General features: G+C 52.8%; 1 protein-coding gene across 3 annotated transcripts; it reads left to right on the plus strand.

Moving 5' to 3' along the window:
- The first annotated feature begins 392 nt into the window (after window positions 1–392).
- Window positions 393–13,745, plus strand: INTS15 (integrator complex subunit 15). Of its 3 annotated transcripts, none has more exons than XM_047713883.1 (6): window positions 393–862; window positions 1,371–1,592; window positions 3,473–3,638; window positions 7,293–7,817; window positions 8,783–8,822; window positions 13,006–13,745. In XM_047713883.1, the coding sequence occupies exons 1-6, from the start codon at window positions 701–703 to the stop codon at window positions 13,205–13,207; spliced, it is 1,317 nt and encodes a 438-aa protein (XP_047569839.1). In that variant the 5' UTR covers window positions 393–700; the 3' UTR covers window positions 13,208–13,745. The 3 variants fall into 3 exon arrangements, with proteins under 3 accessions (XP_047569839.1, XP_047569838.1, XP_047569840.1); XM_047713882.1 differs by having other exon boundaries at window positions 394–892; XM_047713884.1 differs by having other exon boundaries at window positions 750–1,156.
- Window positions 13,746–17,411: the final 3,666 nt, after the last annotated feature.

A 17,411-nucleotide genomic window follows, 5' to 3' on the forward strand; every position in this document is an offset into this window, starting at 1 on the left:
TGGGGAGTAGGGGGGACTCGGAGGCAGGGGGTTGGATGGCATCATTTGTCACTGCAGCCCCAAGAGTTCCAGACTAGACACACCCTTTGACACGGCCCTGCACCACCACGCCTTTGTTACAGGTGGAAAAGCGCGGTGAAATCAAGCAATGGACTTAGAGCGCCGCGCAAAGGAAGCCCGCGGAGCTTCACGTCCGGCGCGCGGGTGGGTGGAGCGCCAAGCCCAGTGAGCGTTCAGTGGTGGGTCCACGCCGCGGAGCGCCGGGCCCCAGGTCCGGGGCGGTCGCGGAGCCCGGGGGCGGGGCCTGTGGGGCGGGGCGTGCCTCCCTCCGCGCGGGCGGGCCGCGCCGCCAGGTGGCGCCCTCTTGAGAGCCAGCCCTCGCCGCCGCCTGCGCTTGGCCCCTGCGGGCCGCCGTCGCCGTGCTCAGCATTCCGCCGCCGTTCGGCTCCGCGGCGACCGGCTCCCGCTGCCCTCGGTGGCACCGCACTCGCACAGCCGGGAGCCCGCTGGCCGGCGGCGGCGGCAGCGATGGCCCCCTGAGCGGGCCGGAGCGGGAGCGGCGAGCGGACGGGCGCCGGGGTCGGCGGGCGGAGGCCGGGTCGCGGCCTCTTTGTCTCGGCGGCGGCGGCGGGCGCGCCCGCGGGGCCCGGGGCGGAAGTCCCGACGCGCTCCGGGCGCCCCGGGCCGCAGCGGCCGCACCATGAGCGACATCCGCCACTCGCTTCTGCGCCGCGACGCGCTGAGCGCCGCCAAGGAGGTGCTGTACCACCTGGACATCTACTTCAGCAGCCAGCTGCAGAGCGCGCCGCTGCCCATCGTGGACAAGGGCCCCGTGGAGCTGCTCGAGGAGTTCGTGTTCCAGGTGCCCAAGGAGCGCGGCGCGCAGCCCAAGGTGCGGCGGGCGGCCGCGAGAAGGAAACTCCCGCTTCTTTCCTGCCCCTCGCGGTGACAAGCCTTGGCCAACCACAGACCCTCTTCCCACCGGCGGCGCCCTTCTCGCCCCGGGCCGCGCTCCTTCGCAGCAGCCCCAGTCCACCTGCTCTGGCTTCCGGAGCATTGCTCGGCTGTGGGCCTGCTTGCCGGGCGTGCGACAGCCCGGTCTCGGCGGTGCTGCAGGAAGAGACGTTAAAGGCCTGTAATCGAGTCTCAGACCACTGTAGGTCATCATCCCGAGGGCCCCAGGATGATGTCGAATTCTGTATACTGACATTTCCCGGGATTAACAGAGTTCTTCCCCCTGGGACCCAGGCTTTAGAGGGGTGAACAGTTCCCAGGGGGAAAATAGGATATTTCCTGTTTTCTTACCGTATGGATTAGTGCGCACGTTAAAGCTAAGTTTCTTACCGCTTCTCTTGGATTTGTTTTTGCAGAGGTTGAATTCACTTCAGGAGCTCCAACTTCTTGAAATCATGTGCAATTATTTCCAGGAGCAAACCAAGGACTCTGTCCGGCAGATTATTTTCTCGTCCCTTTTCAGCCCCCAAGGGAACAAGGCTGATGACAGCCGGATGAGCTTGTTGGGAAAACTGGTCTCCATGGCTGTGGCTGTGTGTCGGATCCCAGTGTTGGAGTGTGCGGCTTCCTGGCTCCAGGTACTACCCGAGAAATAGCCTTCTCCGGAGAGGCTCTGAAGAGGAGTTTAGTGCCCCTTAATTGGATTTTGGGAGAGGCATTTTCTGTGTGTTATCTCCTTGATGTCACTGTCCTGTCTGCTAATACTCCACATCTACGGTTAGATACAGGTAGTACCCATTCCTAACAAAACTTGTTTGTAATGGTAAATGAATTTAAGAGAAAATAAGAAAATTCTTCATTTCCAGAATAAGCAAAATATCATTTTCCTTGGTTGAAAATGATATGGTAGGATTTTGAAAACAGCTATGCATAATGTGGCCTCAAAGATAGATTTTTTTTTTTTTTAAAGTAAGTAAATTACACAGGTCAGTAAGCACGTGAATTGTTTCGCCTTGTTGCAGGGTGACATTACAAAGATCCCAGCTCTTCTAATGGGTATGGCGCATGAGCCTTTTAGAATGTTTTTAAATATCAAAATATATCAAATAGATTTTGTGTTAGATGGTATTTTGAAAGATTCATTTTGTTTTGCTTTTTTTGTTGCTCAGTCTTTCAAAAATTGATAATCCACGTAATTATTAACTCAGAATTGAGATTAACATGATTCTCAGCTAAGCTAACAGAATTTACCATGTTCAGTTTCACAAACCTGCTTCATTCTCAAGTACTTGAAGCCTTTGGTGTTGGGTTTGTCTCTCCAGTTTATGTAGATGTTTTCCTTGAAATCTGTTTATCCTCAAAATTTGGCTAGGAGAAAATATACTGTTCTCTGTGGTACCCAGGTAAGTCTCAGTGGAATCTGTACCTTAATTGTCACCAGGCTGATTTCTGGGCCATCTGAATCGATCACGTGTGTTGTATTTAATGTCACAGTTACCTCTGTCCCTTCATCAATCACCTAGTGAAGTCAGGCTTCACATCTTCTAATTCATCACGTAATTTCTCATTTTTCTCTCCTGATGCTGTCGCGCTTGGCTTTTTGGCAAAGCAAAAGCAGATGTCAGTGACAGGAAAGGGTCCTAGTGGTTTGAGTCCAGATTTGCCACACTGAAGCGAGGGACTGCAGCTTCCCATTGGGGAGGGCGGGATGGCCGGTTTGAGGTGGTAGGGGCAGAGTTCAGCCCGAGGGAACAATCTGGCTTGCTGTCTCCTTGTGGTTCTCCCCACCCTCCACCTCCCTGTCGGCCACATCGGTGCCCTGGACCTGGAGCGTCCTGAGCAGCCGTGGGATGTGGCAGGAGCTACAGATTGGCCTCTGATGAGCGGGGGAGGAAGAAAGGAGGGGAGGGTGCTGATAGAGGATTGAAAGTATCACAGAAACCTGTAAGCGTAGGACCCGCTGCTCCAGAATCACAGGGGCAAAGCGTAGGACCCGCTGCTCCAGAATCACAGGGGCAATCACAGACTCTCCATGAGCTCTTTAAAGTGGTAACAACTGCTCATTTTTGTCTTTGGAATCCCACCTGGAGGCTCGCAAAAGTTGTCATTTCCTCACCTGAAGTCACAATTACCTTTCCTAAGTGAACTTCAGAGCAAGTCAGCAGGCCTTTCTCGTAAAGGGCAGGATGGTAAATGCTTTAAGTTCTGCGGATCATATAGTCCGTCACAAGCAGTCCTCTCTGCCGGTGCCGTGTAGGGAGTAGCCTCACACAGTCAGCAAACAGCCGAGCGGATGCACATATCAGTAGAAGTTGCTTTGCAAAAAAACAGGTGGCAGAGGATGGATTGGGCCTGTGGCCTTGGGTTTGCCCGGGCCCGGCTTCCGAGTGAGCTCTGGACATCTTTTTCCCCTGTTGGGAGCGGTGCCGCCAGCCCTGGTGGTCTCCTCCACGCGTACGTCTTTGTCGTCCGTGAGCTCATGATGCCTGTAGTCACGTGCACTGTGGCTTCTTTCCAGAGGACGCCTGTGGTCTACTGTGTGAGATTAGCCAGGGCCCTCGTGGATGACTACTGCTGTCTGGTACCGGGATCCGTGCAGACGCTGAAGCAGATACTCAGTGCCAGCCCTCGCTTCTGCTGCCAGCTCATTACCTCCGTCGCCGCGCTCTATGACCTGTCGTCAGGTAAACTCCAAACGGGCCGCTGAGGTTGCTTGGGTGGCTGCCACTCTTCTTCCCACCAAACACCCAAGCGGAAAGCCCAGTGGACGCTCTGGCTTTTTGTTTTTTCTCTGAAATGTGTGTTTTCTTTTAGGCTGAAAGGGAAAGGAAGGGACCGCCTGGACTTCTGGAATTTGCCAGCAGGGAGCTTTCCTTAGTGCCTCCCACTCGGCTGACTCAGGGACAGTCCGAGTGGTAGGCAGCCTGCAAATGCTGGCATCTGATGTCTGGGGAAGACGTGGCTTTCTCCCCAGACGTGATTTGCTTTTTTTCTTTCTTTCTTTCTTTCTTTTTCTTATCCCTCACTTTTTATTTTGGAAAATAGCAACACTTCAGGAAGGTGGTGAGACTATTATAAGTTGCGAGACTCTCACCTAGTTTTCAGCCCCTGTTAACACTTGCCGTGGGCTTTCTTGCCCTTCCTCTCTTCATCTCCCCGCTCACACACACACTCCAGAATATTTGGTTTTCCTGAACTTTCGAGAGTTTGTTAGCAACGTCACATACCAAGTACTTCAGCGTGCATCTCTCCCCCGAGAACAAGAGCATTCCCTTACGTAACCCTGGTACCATTATCATGGTACCTGAGAAATGTAATAGCCTGAGAAATTAAATATCGAGGTAATTCTATTATTTCTTACATAGCCTGTCTTCAGCTTCCTTAATTGTCTCAATAATTTCTTTTAGAGCCCTTTCCCTCCCTTGCTTCGAAAGGTCAGGAGAGCTCAGAATCCTTTCAGGGATCATATATTATATAGTTGTCATGTCCCTCTGATATTTTTAAGTCTTGAACAGATGAAGCATTTAAAAAAAAAATCTCTTAGGACATCGATGGTTTTTGAAGAGCCCGGGCCTATTTAGATTGATCAGACTGTTTCCTTATGCAGGATTCAAGTTCAACATTTTTGGCAACAACCCTGCCCAGGCGGTGATGTGTCCCGGGCATATAGCGCCAGGAGGCACGCATGTCACTTCCATCATGGTGATGTTTTTGAGGCTTTCTTGGGAAGATGCCAGGTGAAGTCCTCAGGGCAGCCAACAGATGGCATTTGACTTCAGCTGGGAGGGGCCCGTGTCCTCTGCCCCCTGTCCCTGTCCTGAGCATCAGAGCCCTCTGGTCTGATCACTTTATACAGGCTCTGAATAAAGAAAACCAGTACAGGTTGACCAGCTCTGTCTGAATTAGAGCAGAAGTCGCAGGCCCACGTTCACTAGGCTCTGCTGCCTACTTGCCTCCCACAGGGGTGGGTTCCAGGGAACATGGATTGACAAGGCTTTGCGGAACAGTGCACCCTTTCACATCCGTGTGCCCGTGTGAGCCCCACGGCCCATGCGGCCCCTGGGGAAGTTTCGGGCCTCACCGCGGTGAGCACTTTTTCTGCAGAGTCGGACTCAAAGCCCGCTCTTCTGTTTCAGGTTCCTCCTCCTCTGCCCATGGCTCCTGCCGCTCTGGGGGTTGACAGCGTCTTATCCCGGTCTGATAGCGAAACCAGCCGCTGGGGGGCCCTCAGCAGCGCTTCCGTTTGTGTTCAGTCCAGCAGCTCCGGGATCATATTTGATTCTCCTTTTATTTGTACCTTTCCCCGCTGTGCTGTTCAGTTTTTTTAGTTCTCTTAGGAAAGTTTGTGTGGACAGAGTGTGAACATGGAAGTGTATGTCACAGTCACAAGTACTTTCAAACTGTTTCTGTCCCGGCAACATGCCCCTGGGCTGGGAGGCAGGTATTGTGAGCGGTGGGTGCCCTGCTGTTAGAGTGAGCCGTTCCCTGGCGCTCTCCTGCAAAGGCTTTCTCAGAGCTGTTCCTAGCTGGGAACAGTAGCAGCCCCTCTGGTTTCCTGTAGGAAGGGTTTCCTTAAACCCACTGTACTGCACCACGGTTTCTTTTCCAAGCCGTCAGTCATCCCAGACCAACAAGGACCGGAATTGCCCTTAACACTGGGGACACATGAGACAGCACGCAAAAGGCGGTCATGTTCAGAGCATACCGCCAGCGTTCTGGAATGGAGATGAGACGCGGTATTTTTCTCTTAAGCCCCTTTGCCCGTCTGACGTGTCGGGGACTTTCACGACCACGTCATGGAGGTGTGACCGACGTACCAAAATCTGTGCATCTTGAACATGTCCAGCTTGGTGAGGTAGGAGATGGGGAGGTCACCAGGCACCTGGTGGGGGCTCTAGAGGCGGAGCTGGATTCTGCAGTCAGGATGGTGACTGACGCCGCTCTTTGAGAGCCTCTGGTGACGGGAGAGCACTCCTGGGGACTCTGTGCCTTCAAAACCACAAGACAGAAGCAGCTCACCTCAGGAGACAGGACCTCCTCTTGCCTGAGTGGTGCAGAGACTTGGGTCACATGCTCCCTGGGCACCACACACACGCAGCTTCAGGCTCTTGGAGATGCTTCCGCTTAAATGGGGGTGGCTGGACGGGGTGGTCTGCTGGACATGCGTATGAGACTGGCATTCCTCACGCACAAACCTCTCCGGGGGGCTCGAGGGGCCAGACATGGGCTCCCCCAACGTTTATTTTGCCAAGTGAGAACCACAGGTGACAGCGGCTACCTACCGTTGTCCTCATTTATAGCAGAAGGGCAGGGCACAGTCGAACTCCCAGTCAGGAGGTCGGCATGGTCTCAAGTGGGGAAGGGCTGTGTCTCTGGAGAAAGAGGAGCCTCTGCCCACACGTGTCTCACTCTCCCTGCTCTCCTCTCTCGTGCTTGTCTCTGGCCTCAGCATCCCGGAAGGAGCCCCGTCTTCCTCAGCTCTCCGTGAGCTGGGGGCCGCACAGCCCCAGAGACAGATGGGCAGGGACCCAGTCCCACGCTCACAGACACCTTCCGGGCATTGTGTGCCAGGCCCGGAGTGGGCAGTGCAGCTGAGCAGTCGAGAGCCAGACCCTCTGGGGCCATGTCTGGGCCCACCACACACTTTTCGCGAGTCCTGGGAGAGTGACCTAATATCACTGTGCCTCCTGCCTCTGATAACAGGCAGTTGTTGGTGGGTTGAGTTGATCCGTGGAAAGGATTTAGACCAGTGCTGGGCTCATAGTGAGCCCCAAACGAAGGGAAACTCTTGCTTTGTAAAAAGTGCCACGTAGAGGAGGTCAGGCTCTGCTTAGACAAAGATTCCAGATCCGCGGCTGGGATGGCTCTTGGCCACCATCTGAACATCGACCACACCCTGAGCTGCTCTATGAAGGCCACCGCAGCTGTCATTGGGCCACAGAGGCGACACCAGCAGAGGGACAGACACTATTCTGGGAAGGGCTGAGCTGTGGTGGCAGTTTGGGACATAAAGAGTGGGAATTTATTTAAATTGACCCAGGGGATGAACTTCAAAGCTTGGTGGAGTCCTAGAGAATTGTTTATTTAACAAATATGTTTTTGAGCCCTACTGTGGCCAGATAGTCATGGCCCTGGGGAGAATCACCGACTAAGACGGGGAGTCCCAGCGCTCGCAGAGGTGATGTTCTCGGAAAGGGGACACAAAATAGTTAAGCAGAGAACATAGTCCGAATGTCGGGGGCTGGGTACCATGCCGTTAGGGGGGCCCATCTCCCCAGCTGCCACTTGGCGTCACCAAGGCTGCAAACCCATCTGACTTAAAGCGTCTTTGTTGGCAGATGACCTCATCCCACCGTTGGACTTGCTTGAAATGATTGTCGGCTGGATTTTCGAGGACCCGAGGTTGATTCTCATCACTTTTTTAAATACTCCGATTGCGGCCAATCTCCCGATAGGATTTTTAGAGCTCACCCCACTCACGGGGTTGATCCGCTGGTGCGTGAAGGCCCCCCTGGCTTACAAAAGGAAGAAGAAGCCCTCCCTGTCGAACGGCCACGTCCCGACCAAGGTTCCGAAGGACTCAGGAGGGATGGACAGAGACTCCCACCTGTTGTACTCGAAACTCCACCTCAGTGTCCTGCAGGTCCTCATGATGCTCCCAGTGCACTTAACCGAGAAGAATCTCTACGGCCGCTTGGGGCTCATCCTGTTTGACCACATGGTCCCGCTGGTAGAGGAGATCAACAGGTTGGCAGATGAACTGAACCCCCTCAATGCCTCCCAGGAGATCGAGCTCTCGCTGGACCGACTGGCGCAGGCCCTGCAGGTGGCCATGGCCTCCGGGGCGCTGCTGTGCACGAGAGGTGGGTAATTCCCTGGCCCCGGAAAGCAGGGGGTCTGGGACGAATAACTCGTCTGTTTTTGTTTTTGTTTTTGTTTTTTTACCACTTCTTTCCTCTTAGCACAGGGGACTGGGGTGAAGTCGCAGAGCGGACCCAGGTCGAACGCTGGCCGTGACGTCTGTGCGTCTCCCGGCTGCTTTGCCCAGGACTGGGGACTCCTCCAGAGTGAGGATGACCCGTCACCTTCTTTCCTCGTAGAGAACCTTACTTTTTTTAAAGATCTTATTTATTCATTTGACAGACAGAGATCACAAGTAGGCAGAGAGGCAGGCAGAGAGAGGAAGGGAAGCAGGCTCCCTGCTGAGCAGAGAGCCCAACTTGGGGCTCAATCCCAGGACCCTGAGATCATGACCTGAGCCAAAGGCAGAGGCTTTAACCCACTGAGCCACCCAGGCACCACTAGAAAACCTTATCTTTAACTGTAGCCCGTTTTTATTGAGGCATAAGTTTCATACAGCACAGTGCCCAGGTTCAAGGATAGGAAGCATCCCCAGCACCTGTTTCTGGGTCCGTGATTCTCCTGTACTTCAGTGCTGGAAGGCTCCCGGTGTCTCATAAACACCTGTGCTGGTTTAGTGACCGTGCACTGGCAGACGTTGCCTCTGGCCCCAGGCAGCGGTCCCTGTGGTGCGGTTCCCACTGCACCTGGGGCATCTGATCCACTCTGAGAGCCCTGCCTCCAGGCCCTTTCCCAGCCACCTAACAAATGACCAATAGACCTGCCCCTCTTCTTGAGTCACATATTCTGTGGGGCCTAGTTGTTAAAGCAAGAATCAAAAGAAGAAAGAGGGCAGTTTCTAAGTGATGCTAGGAAGTTGTAGTTAAGACACAACTGTTCTCCAGCCAGCATCCTTGAAAAGAATTCAGTGACCATTTCCCCTTGCTGTCTCCAGTCTGTTCCTTATTTTGTGTCTCCTTGATTTCAGATGACCTGAGAACTTTGTGCTCCAGGCTGCCTCATAATAAGTAAGTGCTCTCGAAGGCGTTGGCCTGGGGTGGGGTGGGGCCCTTGTCCTGGCCTCCTTGGGGAGAGTTGGGCTGCAGGGTCTGAAGCTTCTGTCTGTCAGGAGCCCCCTCGGGACCTGATGGGGGGTAGGATAGGATGATCCACAGGAGAGAAAGCCCAAGTGGAGAGTACATCGAAGAGGTGTGGCCATCCTGTCCGGGGGTCCAGGGAGGAAACCAGACCCAGCTCAGAGTCATTGACTGCTCGCTAAATTAGCATACATGGTTTGTGGTGACTTTGGACATTTGTGCACGCACACGGCTGCGTGGGTGGCGCAGCCCTGTGGAAAACACTCAGAACCATGGCCCTGGGGCACTGCATGTCATTTTAGGCTTTGTCGCTTGGTGGCAGCACTGAGTGGCTTCTGAGTGTGATTCTCACTGGTTTTCTGTGGCACTTATTGTCATCATTTGGGAGAAGCTGTGCGAATAGTGGTGAAGAGCAGGGCTGTGGGGTCACACGGTTCCTGGGGAAAGGTCAAGGCTGGCGGCTTGCTCTCTGTCTGACCCTGGGCGGTTTCCTGGTCTTCCACTGCCTTGCTTTGTCTGTAAAATTGAGAAAATAATCGTTCCTGTCTTCTGCCCCCCTGCCATTCCTGCCTGCCGCCCCGTAGGATTTTTGTGAGGATTAGAGTGAAAACACAGAAAGCCCTCTGAACAGCGTTCTTGTGTTCTTGCTGTGTGCTTGGTGTGTGGCACGTATCCACGAAGCAGCAGCTGCTGGTCCACTTACTGTTGTCATGACGTAGGAATGTCCCTTCCTCTAATTAATTTTGCCGACTCTAAGAAGCAAAAGCTGTGTGTGTGAAAACATTTCAGCAAATGCAGTATCATCAGTAGCAAAATACCAGTGGCAACCTCCCCGGTGGGAAGCATGGGGATACTTAGTAACTTAGGAGTGATACATCTGAGGGACAGAAATTATGTATCCACTCCAGAGAGTAACTGTGGCAACTAAGTGAGGGAGAGCTTGTAGCTGAGCACACAGCTCCCTCCTGGTGTGCACAGGGACAGAAGACGGCGGAGTGAAGTTCGTAGGATGACCAACATTCTCCTCTCTGCAGAGGCTCGCGTTGGCCTTTATCGGCTGGGGCTCCGGGACCGGTGGTCTTGGACAGAGGGCAAGCCAGCCCGCCAGGCCCCTCTGCGGGGTGGGTGATCACTGCTGCCCAGGGCCAGGAGTCTGGGCACGGATGGCAGGCTGACCACAGGCATCACCCAGGGCCAGAGGAGTGGCTAGGAGACGGCTCACGGGCTGACGGCGACAGTAGCCGCGGCCTGAGGACTGTGCGCTCCTATGCGGTTGGAGATCTTGGTGCCAAGGCCTTGCGGCTTTGGCAGGTGTCTGGGCCGAGGCGGAAACCAAGTGGGTAGAGTGTGTGGGTCCTGGAGGAACAGAACGGGCCACTTGGCATATTCTGTCAGCAGAATGGACAGCTTGCCCAGAGAGCCACCTGTCCCTCAGGAGCCCTCAATATTCCTTTCTTTTCCCCCTGGCATCTGAGGACATCATTACTGAGTTGGCAATTTTCTGCTCCTCCTGCAGTAATCTCTCCGTACTGTTTCCCTTCTCTGTGCACAGCTGTTGTCTAGTGTGTAGCATTTCAGGCCATTAGAGCAGTGAGAGGGTCTAAATCCTTTCTCGTCTTAGCATTGTGACCAGAGGTCCCCCATTGGAATCCCAGGGAAACGTCTTCACAGCCTGTGCTGGGCCCCATCCTGAGTCATATGGCCCAAAACCCACCCTCCCAGGAGCAGCCTGGCAGCGACGTGGGGAAAGAAAGGACACAGAGCCACTTGGAAAACATCTTTGACTTCTGATAGTAGTCTCTTTTTGTGAATTGTCTTTCTGAATAGACTGGAAACTTCTTTTTTGTTGTTGGTTTTTTGGTTTTTTAATTGTTATTTTGTTATTTTATTTTGTTTTGTTTTAGATTTTGTTTATTTGAGAGAAAGAGAGAGTGAGAGAGGGAACACAGCAGGGGGAGAGGAAGAGGGAGAAGCAGGCTCCCTGCTGAGCAGGGAGCCTAACACGGGACTCTACCCCAGGACCGGAGATCATGATCTAAGCCAAAGACAGATGCTTAATGACTGAGCCACGCAGGCACCCCTAGACTCCCTAGACTGGAAACTTCTTGAAACCCCTTTTATCTCTGGCAGGGTGTGCAGATTCAACCGAGCATATGACTTAAATTTTGCTTTTGTAATGCTCCTCTTAGATTTGTTTCTGTGTTTGCTTATTTGGAGTGACTTTCTCACTGTGAGTTATAAAAAAAAAAAAAATGTGGTAACATAAATGAAAAGGTGCTCCGGGGGCGCCTGGGTGGTTCGTTGGTTAAGCCTCTGCCTTCGGCTCAGGTCATGATCCCAGGGTCCAGGGATGGAGCCCCGCATCAGGCTCCCTGCTTAGTCGGAAGCCTGCTTCTCCCTTTCTCTCTGCTGCTGTCCCTGCTTCTGCTCTCTCTCTCTCTGTTAAATAAATAAATAAAATCTTTTAAAAAAATGTGAAAGAAAACGGGCTCCAAAGAGCCTTAGGCCACTAGAAGGCACCAACTTTCTTCGTGCCTTGGGTTTACTTCCTGAGCTCCTCCTGTGGGCTCTGAGCACCAGACTTTATCTTCAGGGGTGGGAGGGGTGAGGGTCAGTCTGCAGAAGACTTAGCCCCCACTGCCAGAGCTCCAGGTAGGTGGCGGCAGGTAGCCAGGGCAAAGTGGCCTGCGGTTGTTCCTGGACCAAGCAGGGTCGTGTGCAGGGAAGGTGTGGCCTGGTGGGATGAGGAAGTCCTTAGGATGAATGATGGGTGTGAACAGGACCAGGCAGGCAGATTTGGTGATGTGGCGAGAGTGACTTAGACGCTGCAGAGACACAGAAGCCAGCCGGAGCCACAGCCCCGGGTTGTGGCTGGAGAGCAAGCGTAGAGTCTGTCCATCTGCAGGGGAGAAAGAGGAGAGGCGGGGCTGGGAAAGGAGGCCTCTGTCCTGAAGAGGAGAAGGCCCGAGAAGTTTCTCCGATTAGGGCGTGATTGGGTGTTCGGGGTTGGCCAAGTGGGCCAGCTAAGGCCTGCGAAGCTCATGGCGCTGGGAGACTTAGGAATCTTTGCTGATCTCTCTGGGAGGAAATGTGGGATTGGCGAGGAGGGGGCCAGGCAGAGGGAACTCTTCAGGGAGTTTTAGAAGGGACCAATATTGGAAACCGAAAGGGATTCCAGGAGGAGGGCAGAGGCCATGGGTGTCCTGAGCCACGGAGAGCAGAGAACAGGCCCGTGGAGGCACGTGGCACCTAGGGCTTGGGGTGGTCATGGGTGGGAGTTGGCAAAGGAGTGACTGGGTCCTCCCGCGGAGACCCTGGGTGTAATGCGTAGGGTTGGAGAGTGACTGCAGAAGGCTCTCCCAGAAGTGAAGGAGCCAGTAAGCAGGAGCTCTGCAGAGAGGGAGAGGAAGGGTGGCCCCTAAAGGTGGGAAAGGGCTGGGTCCAGGCCTGGGCCTGGGTTAGGGTTAGGGTAAGGGCAGGGCCTACACCATGCTCACGTCTGAGCCTCGGAAAGGCCTGCGTTCCTATGTTGTGCCTGGAATTCATTTGGGACTCAGTCATTACAAGTGACATTGGGAGCCCTGTGGCCTGCCGTCCTGCTTGCTGTCCTGCCTTGGTCATAACCCTCTTAAGTGTAGGTGATTGGGGCTGAACCAACCGAATGTGGGGGTCTCCAGGCCACAGACACCGAGCCTGTGCCCAGAGCTTCCATGGACTGCAGCCCTGTCCCTGCCCCGCCTTGGGCACCTGCCCTGTGGTTTCCTCAGTTCCCTCCTCCCGAATTGTCGCCTGCAGGATCCTGCTTTTCCTACTGCCAGCCCTTCCCCTCTCCTCTGTCTCGGGCCGGTCTCAATCCTGCCACCTCCAGGTCACCTCCTTCTGCTCCAACCCCCACTCCCTACCCCAGCCATAAGCCACCCCCATCTGTGCCGAGTTGACAGGTTCCCCCTCTGGAAACTTCCATGTTCTGTGCCTGCGTCTGGTGCATCTCCCAGTGCGTGTGTGAGGGCACCACCGTGCTCAGGCCCTCTCTCCCTTCCGGGGGCCGCCGAATCCGTAAGGGGACAGGCCAGCTCAACTGCCGTGCGCCTAACCCTTATTCTTGTGTTCACAGCCTGCTCCAGCTGGTGATCTCGGGCCCGGTGCAGCAGGCACCCCACGCAGCGCTGCCCCCCGGCTTCTACCCTCACATCCACACGCCCCCGCTGGGCTACGGGGCCGTGCCGGCCCACCCCGCCGCCCACCCTGCTCTGCCCGCACACCCAGGGCACACATTCATGTCGGGCATGACCTTCCCATTCAGGCCCATCCGCTAGGCCGGCCCCAGTGCCACCGAGGGGCAGTGTGCCTTCCGCCTGGGCTGGAGGAAGCCTTCCAGAGAAAGGGGGAGCCACCCCCTCGAAGAGGACCTTTTCGGGTTGCCGGTGGCCCCTCATCCCCAGCAGGACTGTCTTGGTGCGGGCGTTACGCGGCATTGCAGTCCAGGGGGCCTTCTGCCGGGTCACGTTCAAGTCTGGATGGGATGTGTGGAAGGAAGGACAGACCGCGTGCGCCCAGCCATGTGGGCGTCCTGCTGAGATGCCGATTCTTGGAGCCGGTGCCCGTGGGTCGTTTCAGACACGCGGGGAGCCCGTGCTGCCCCGAGCAGGGCTGTGATGAGCAGCATTTGCAGGTCCCGCTGGTGTCTCTGCGTGTGAGTGGGACGGGTCCCTGCGAGCTCTGTGAGCTCGAAGCTGGGCCCCGGCGTGGGCCGGGCCGGGAACCAGGCAGGGGCCCCCAGCCCAGGAGCTCCTCTGTTTTATTGAGGTCTAAATTTTCCTTTCATATGTTCAAATAAATTTTTTCTAAACAGTTTTATAGACTTTATGGACTATTTTTACACCATAGTTGGTGTGAGCGGCAGTGGTTTCCTTGTGGGTCTGCAGTGATGGGGTAAGAGGTTTGAATATAATTTGAGGCACCTGTTACCAGAAGCACTGCCAACCTTGTCCTCGCCGACCTCATCCCCACCGCCCTGCCGGTCCCCCAGGGGCCTGTCTGCTTCCCTCTGTGCGATGGAAGTTCTCTGCTTTGAGTTCTCATTTACTAGTTCTGGGAAGGCACAATGCCTATAGCGATGACATGGGACCCCCTTGGGCTGGAAGTGAGGCAGGAGAGACACTTACAGCCAACAATGAGCAATGAAGGGCTGAGATGAACTTAGGGGGGATGAAATTGAGCCTTGTGGTTTGTCTACCCTTCTGTTCCTGGCCAAACACCATGACCCAGGAGATCAGACCAAACCAGCCTACCCAATAAATTCCTATGTGTGTTTCCCTTTTTTTTTTTTTTTTTTTTTTTAGGTCTGGGGTTCAGGGCATCCCTCGAGACAGGGAGCACGAGCTGATACAGCTACCATGTAGGGGCCATCCTTGCTTGGAAAGGGTCCCAACCACACCTGCTATGTCAGCCACATAAGACTGGCTTCTTTGCACACCTACAGTGCTCAGCCGGGGTCCCAGAGCTGCAGCGGGTGGGAAGGAACCCGCCGGCAAGCCAGCCTCTCAGGAATCTGATTTTAAGCTGCTTCTGAGAGCCACGAACTAGAAAGGAAATTGCCCTTACTTTGACTTTGATTTCATTATTCTTGGTTGACTGTGTTCCGTGTTGGTGTGTTTATCTGCTGAGGTCGGTTCAGGAACTGAAGTAAAAAAGTAAAAGTAAATATTGGCTTCCATGTCTTGGTGGGACACACCCATGAGACCGAGGAGATGAGTGCTTGGCTGGTGCGTGCTGTTCAGCTCCGGTGCCCGGTGTTTCTGGAAACCATGGAAAAGAAGCCCTCCTGTTGCTGTGCCCTTAGGGGAGGTCTGTGAGCATGGCTCTGTCCCAGAAGGAGGCATCCGCCAAATTTCCAGGGCCTAGTTAGGGCTTAGTTCATCTTAGAACCAAGGTGGTTTTTGCCTTGAATGACTGGGGGAACAGACAAGGGGAGGGGTGGGCTAGGGAGGGGAGAGAAGGAGAAGGAGGAAGGAAAAATGGAGGAAATAGAGCTCCTGGAGCCCTCCACTTTCTCTGGTGGTGTTTCTAGTAGTGCGTAAGTAATTAAGTCAACTTTTTAAAAAGATGGGTGTATGTGGACTGTTACACCTTTACCAATTCTTGCCTTTCCACCTATTAACAATAAGAAGTATTTCCTCTTTACTAATTAAGTGCCAGGCTCTTCTTAATGAGTATTTTACGCACATAAAAAATTTGTGTAGGGGCGCCTGGGTGGCTCAGCGGGCTAAAGCCTCTGCCTTCGGCTCAGGTCATGATCCCAGGGTCCTGGGATCGAGCTCCGAACCGGGCTCTCTGCTTAGCAGGGAGCCTGCTTCTCCCTCTCTCTCTCTCTCTCTCTCTGCCTACTTGTGATCTCTGTCAAATAAATAAGACCTTTAAAAAAAAAAAAAAAACCTTAAAAAAATTTGTATATGAGGAAAATATGTGCAGAGTATAAAATGAAGTATACCCATATAGAATGTATCAAAAATGCAAATTAATCAAAAGACATCCCAATCGGAGCGCCTGGGTGGCTCAGTCATTAAGCGTCTGCCTTTGGCTTGGGTCATGATCCCAGGGTCCTGGATTCAACGCCCCCGCATTGGGTTCCCAGCTCAGCAGGAGGCCTGCTTCTCCCTCTCCCACTCCCCCTGCTTGTGTTCCCGCTCTCGCTGTGTCTCTCTCTGTCAAATAAAATCTTAAAAAAAAAAAAAAAGACATCCCAATAAAAAAATGAGTGAAGGACGTGAACAGATACTTCACTGAAAACCCAAATTATCAATTTAAAAAAAAAAAAAGATTCTAAAACTGGTAACCAGGGAAATACAAATTAAAAAGAGATACAAATTTTAAAAAGATGCCATGTTTTCCATTTATCCATTAGACTGGCAAAACAGAAAGTAACTAATGGCCTGAAGAAACAATGATCAGGGGCGCCTGGGTGGCTCAGTGGGTTAAGCCGCTGCCTTCGGCTCAGGTCATGATCCCAGGTCCTGGGTTCGAGCCCCGCATCGGGCTTTCTGCTCAGCTGGGAGCCTGCTTCCTCCTCTCTCTCTGCCTGCCTCTCTGCCTACTTGTGATTTCTCTCTGTCAAATAAATAAATAAAATCTTTAAAAAAAGAAAAAGAAAAAAGAAACAATGATCACACTGTTTATGTAGATAACTGGTTTAGCCACTCTGGAGAAATGAAGAAATAAAATGGCCCTATGGCCCAGCAAGGCCAGATCCCAAAAAGAGTGTTCACGGACGTTGATGGCAGTATTGTTTTTTAAGTAACAGTTCTATGAAGAGAGAACTCACTTACCCAATTCACTCATTTCAAGAGCACGCTTTGGTGGTTGCAGAATATTTACAAAGTGGTACAAACCAACATCACCACTCTCTGTTCTAGAACATTTCATCATCCCCCAAAAGAAATCCTGTGCCCGCTAGCACCCTCCCCCTCGACGCCGCCCCCGCCAACCCGTCTACTTTCCGTCTCTCTGGACTTGCCTGTTCTGAATGTCTCGTGTAAATGGAATCCTACAGACATGGTCTTCTGTGACTCACTTCTTTAGCTTAGCACCATGTGTCTGGGGGTCATCCTTGTAGCGCGAATCACCACTTCATTACCTTTTATGGCCACTAATACCCCATTGTGTGGATGTATCCCATTTTGTTTGTCCGTTCGATGGTTGATGGACACTTGGATGCTTTGGCTCATATGACTGTTTCTGCTATGAACATTTGTGTACAAGGTTTTGTGTGGGCGTAGGTTGTCAGTGTGCTCAGACAGACACACACACACCTCTATGGAAATGCTGGGTGCGGGATGTGTGTATGTGTGTGTGTGTGTGTGTGTATTTTTTTTTTTTTAATAAGGAAAATCCAGAAACTGCTTGAATAGCCTCAGGAGAGAACCAACCAGCTGGGAGTTGTAAATTCAGACTTCTGTAGCGACCAGGCAGGTGTTAACCATGGGCGAAGCTTCCAGAATTAGACACCAGGGGGTACCAAGTACTGTGCCAAATTGGGGAAATCCTAGGGGTGCCATATCTGGACACCCAGGCCAAGGTGAATGTTGTCGGAACTTCTGAGTATTCAGGAGAAGATGGAAATCAATTTTTTACAGTATATTTTCCTAATTTGAAAACCTCTCTTGGAAAATAATCTATGACGTTAGAAGTCAGGATACCCGTTGTATGTCCTGGAAATGGGGTAGTGATCAAAGGAGACCTTATCCTGTCCATATTGTTTTAAAGTTTCAATTTTGTTTTAAGTTTTTTAATTAAAAGAACCATTCTGAGTCATAATGAAAGATGACAAGACTTGAATTAGCCCCTGATGGCTAGAAGAGAAATTTATCTTTGGCAGATCTACTGGCCGGTATTGCACACATTTTACTTTTTTTACAAGGACAATGTATTCTTGTTACTTGTCTAATTAAAAGCTAATTTTTAAAAACGCGCATGGTAGAACATCTATCTCTGGTCGTGATGGGCCAGATCTGTCAGACCTGC

This window comes from Lutra lutra, chromosome 18 (assembly GCF_902655055.1).
Source record: "Lutra lutra chromosome 18, mLutLut1.2, whole genome shotgun sequence".
In the NCBI taxonomy this organism is placed as follows: Eukaryota; Metazoa; Chordata; class Mammalia; order Carnivora; family Mustelidae; genus Lutra; species Lutra lutra.

Excerpts from the sequence above, each read along its gene's own strand:
- INTS15 (XM_047713882.1), top strand. The coding sequence starts at position 701 with ATGAGCGACATCCGCCACTCGCTTCTGCGCCGCGACGCGCTGAGCGCC. Across the intron at positions 1,593-3,472 it reads GTGCGGCTTCCTGGCTCCAG|AGGACGCCTGTGGTCTACTG; the intron begins GTACTACCCGAG and ends GCTTCTTTCCAG. Across the intron at positions 7,818-8,782 it reads GGCGCTGCTGTGCACGAGAG|ATGACCTGAGAACTTTGTGC; the intron begins GTGGGTAATTCC and ends CCTTGATTTCAG.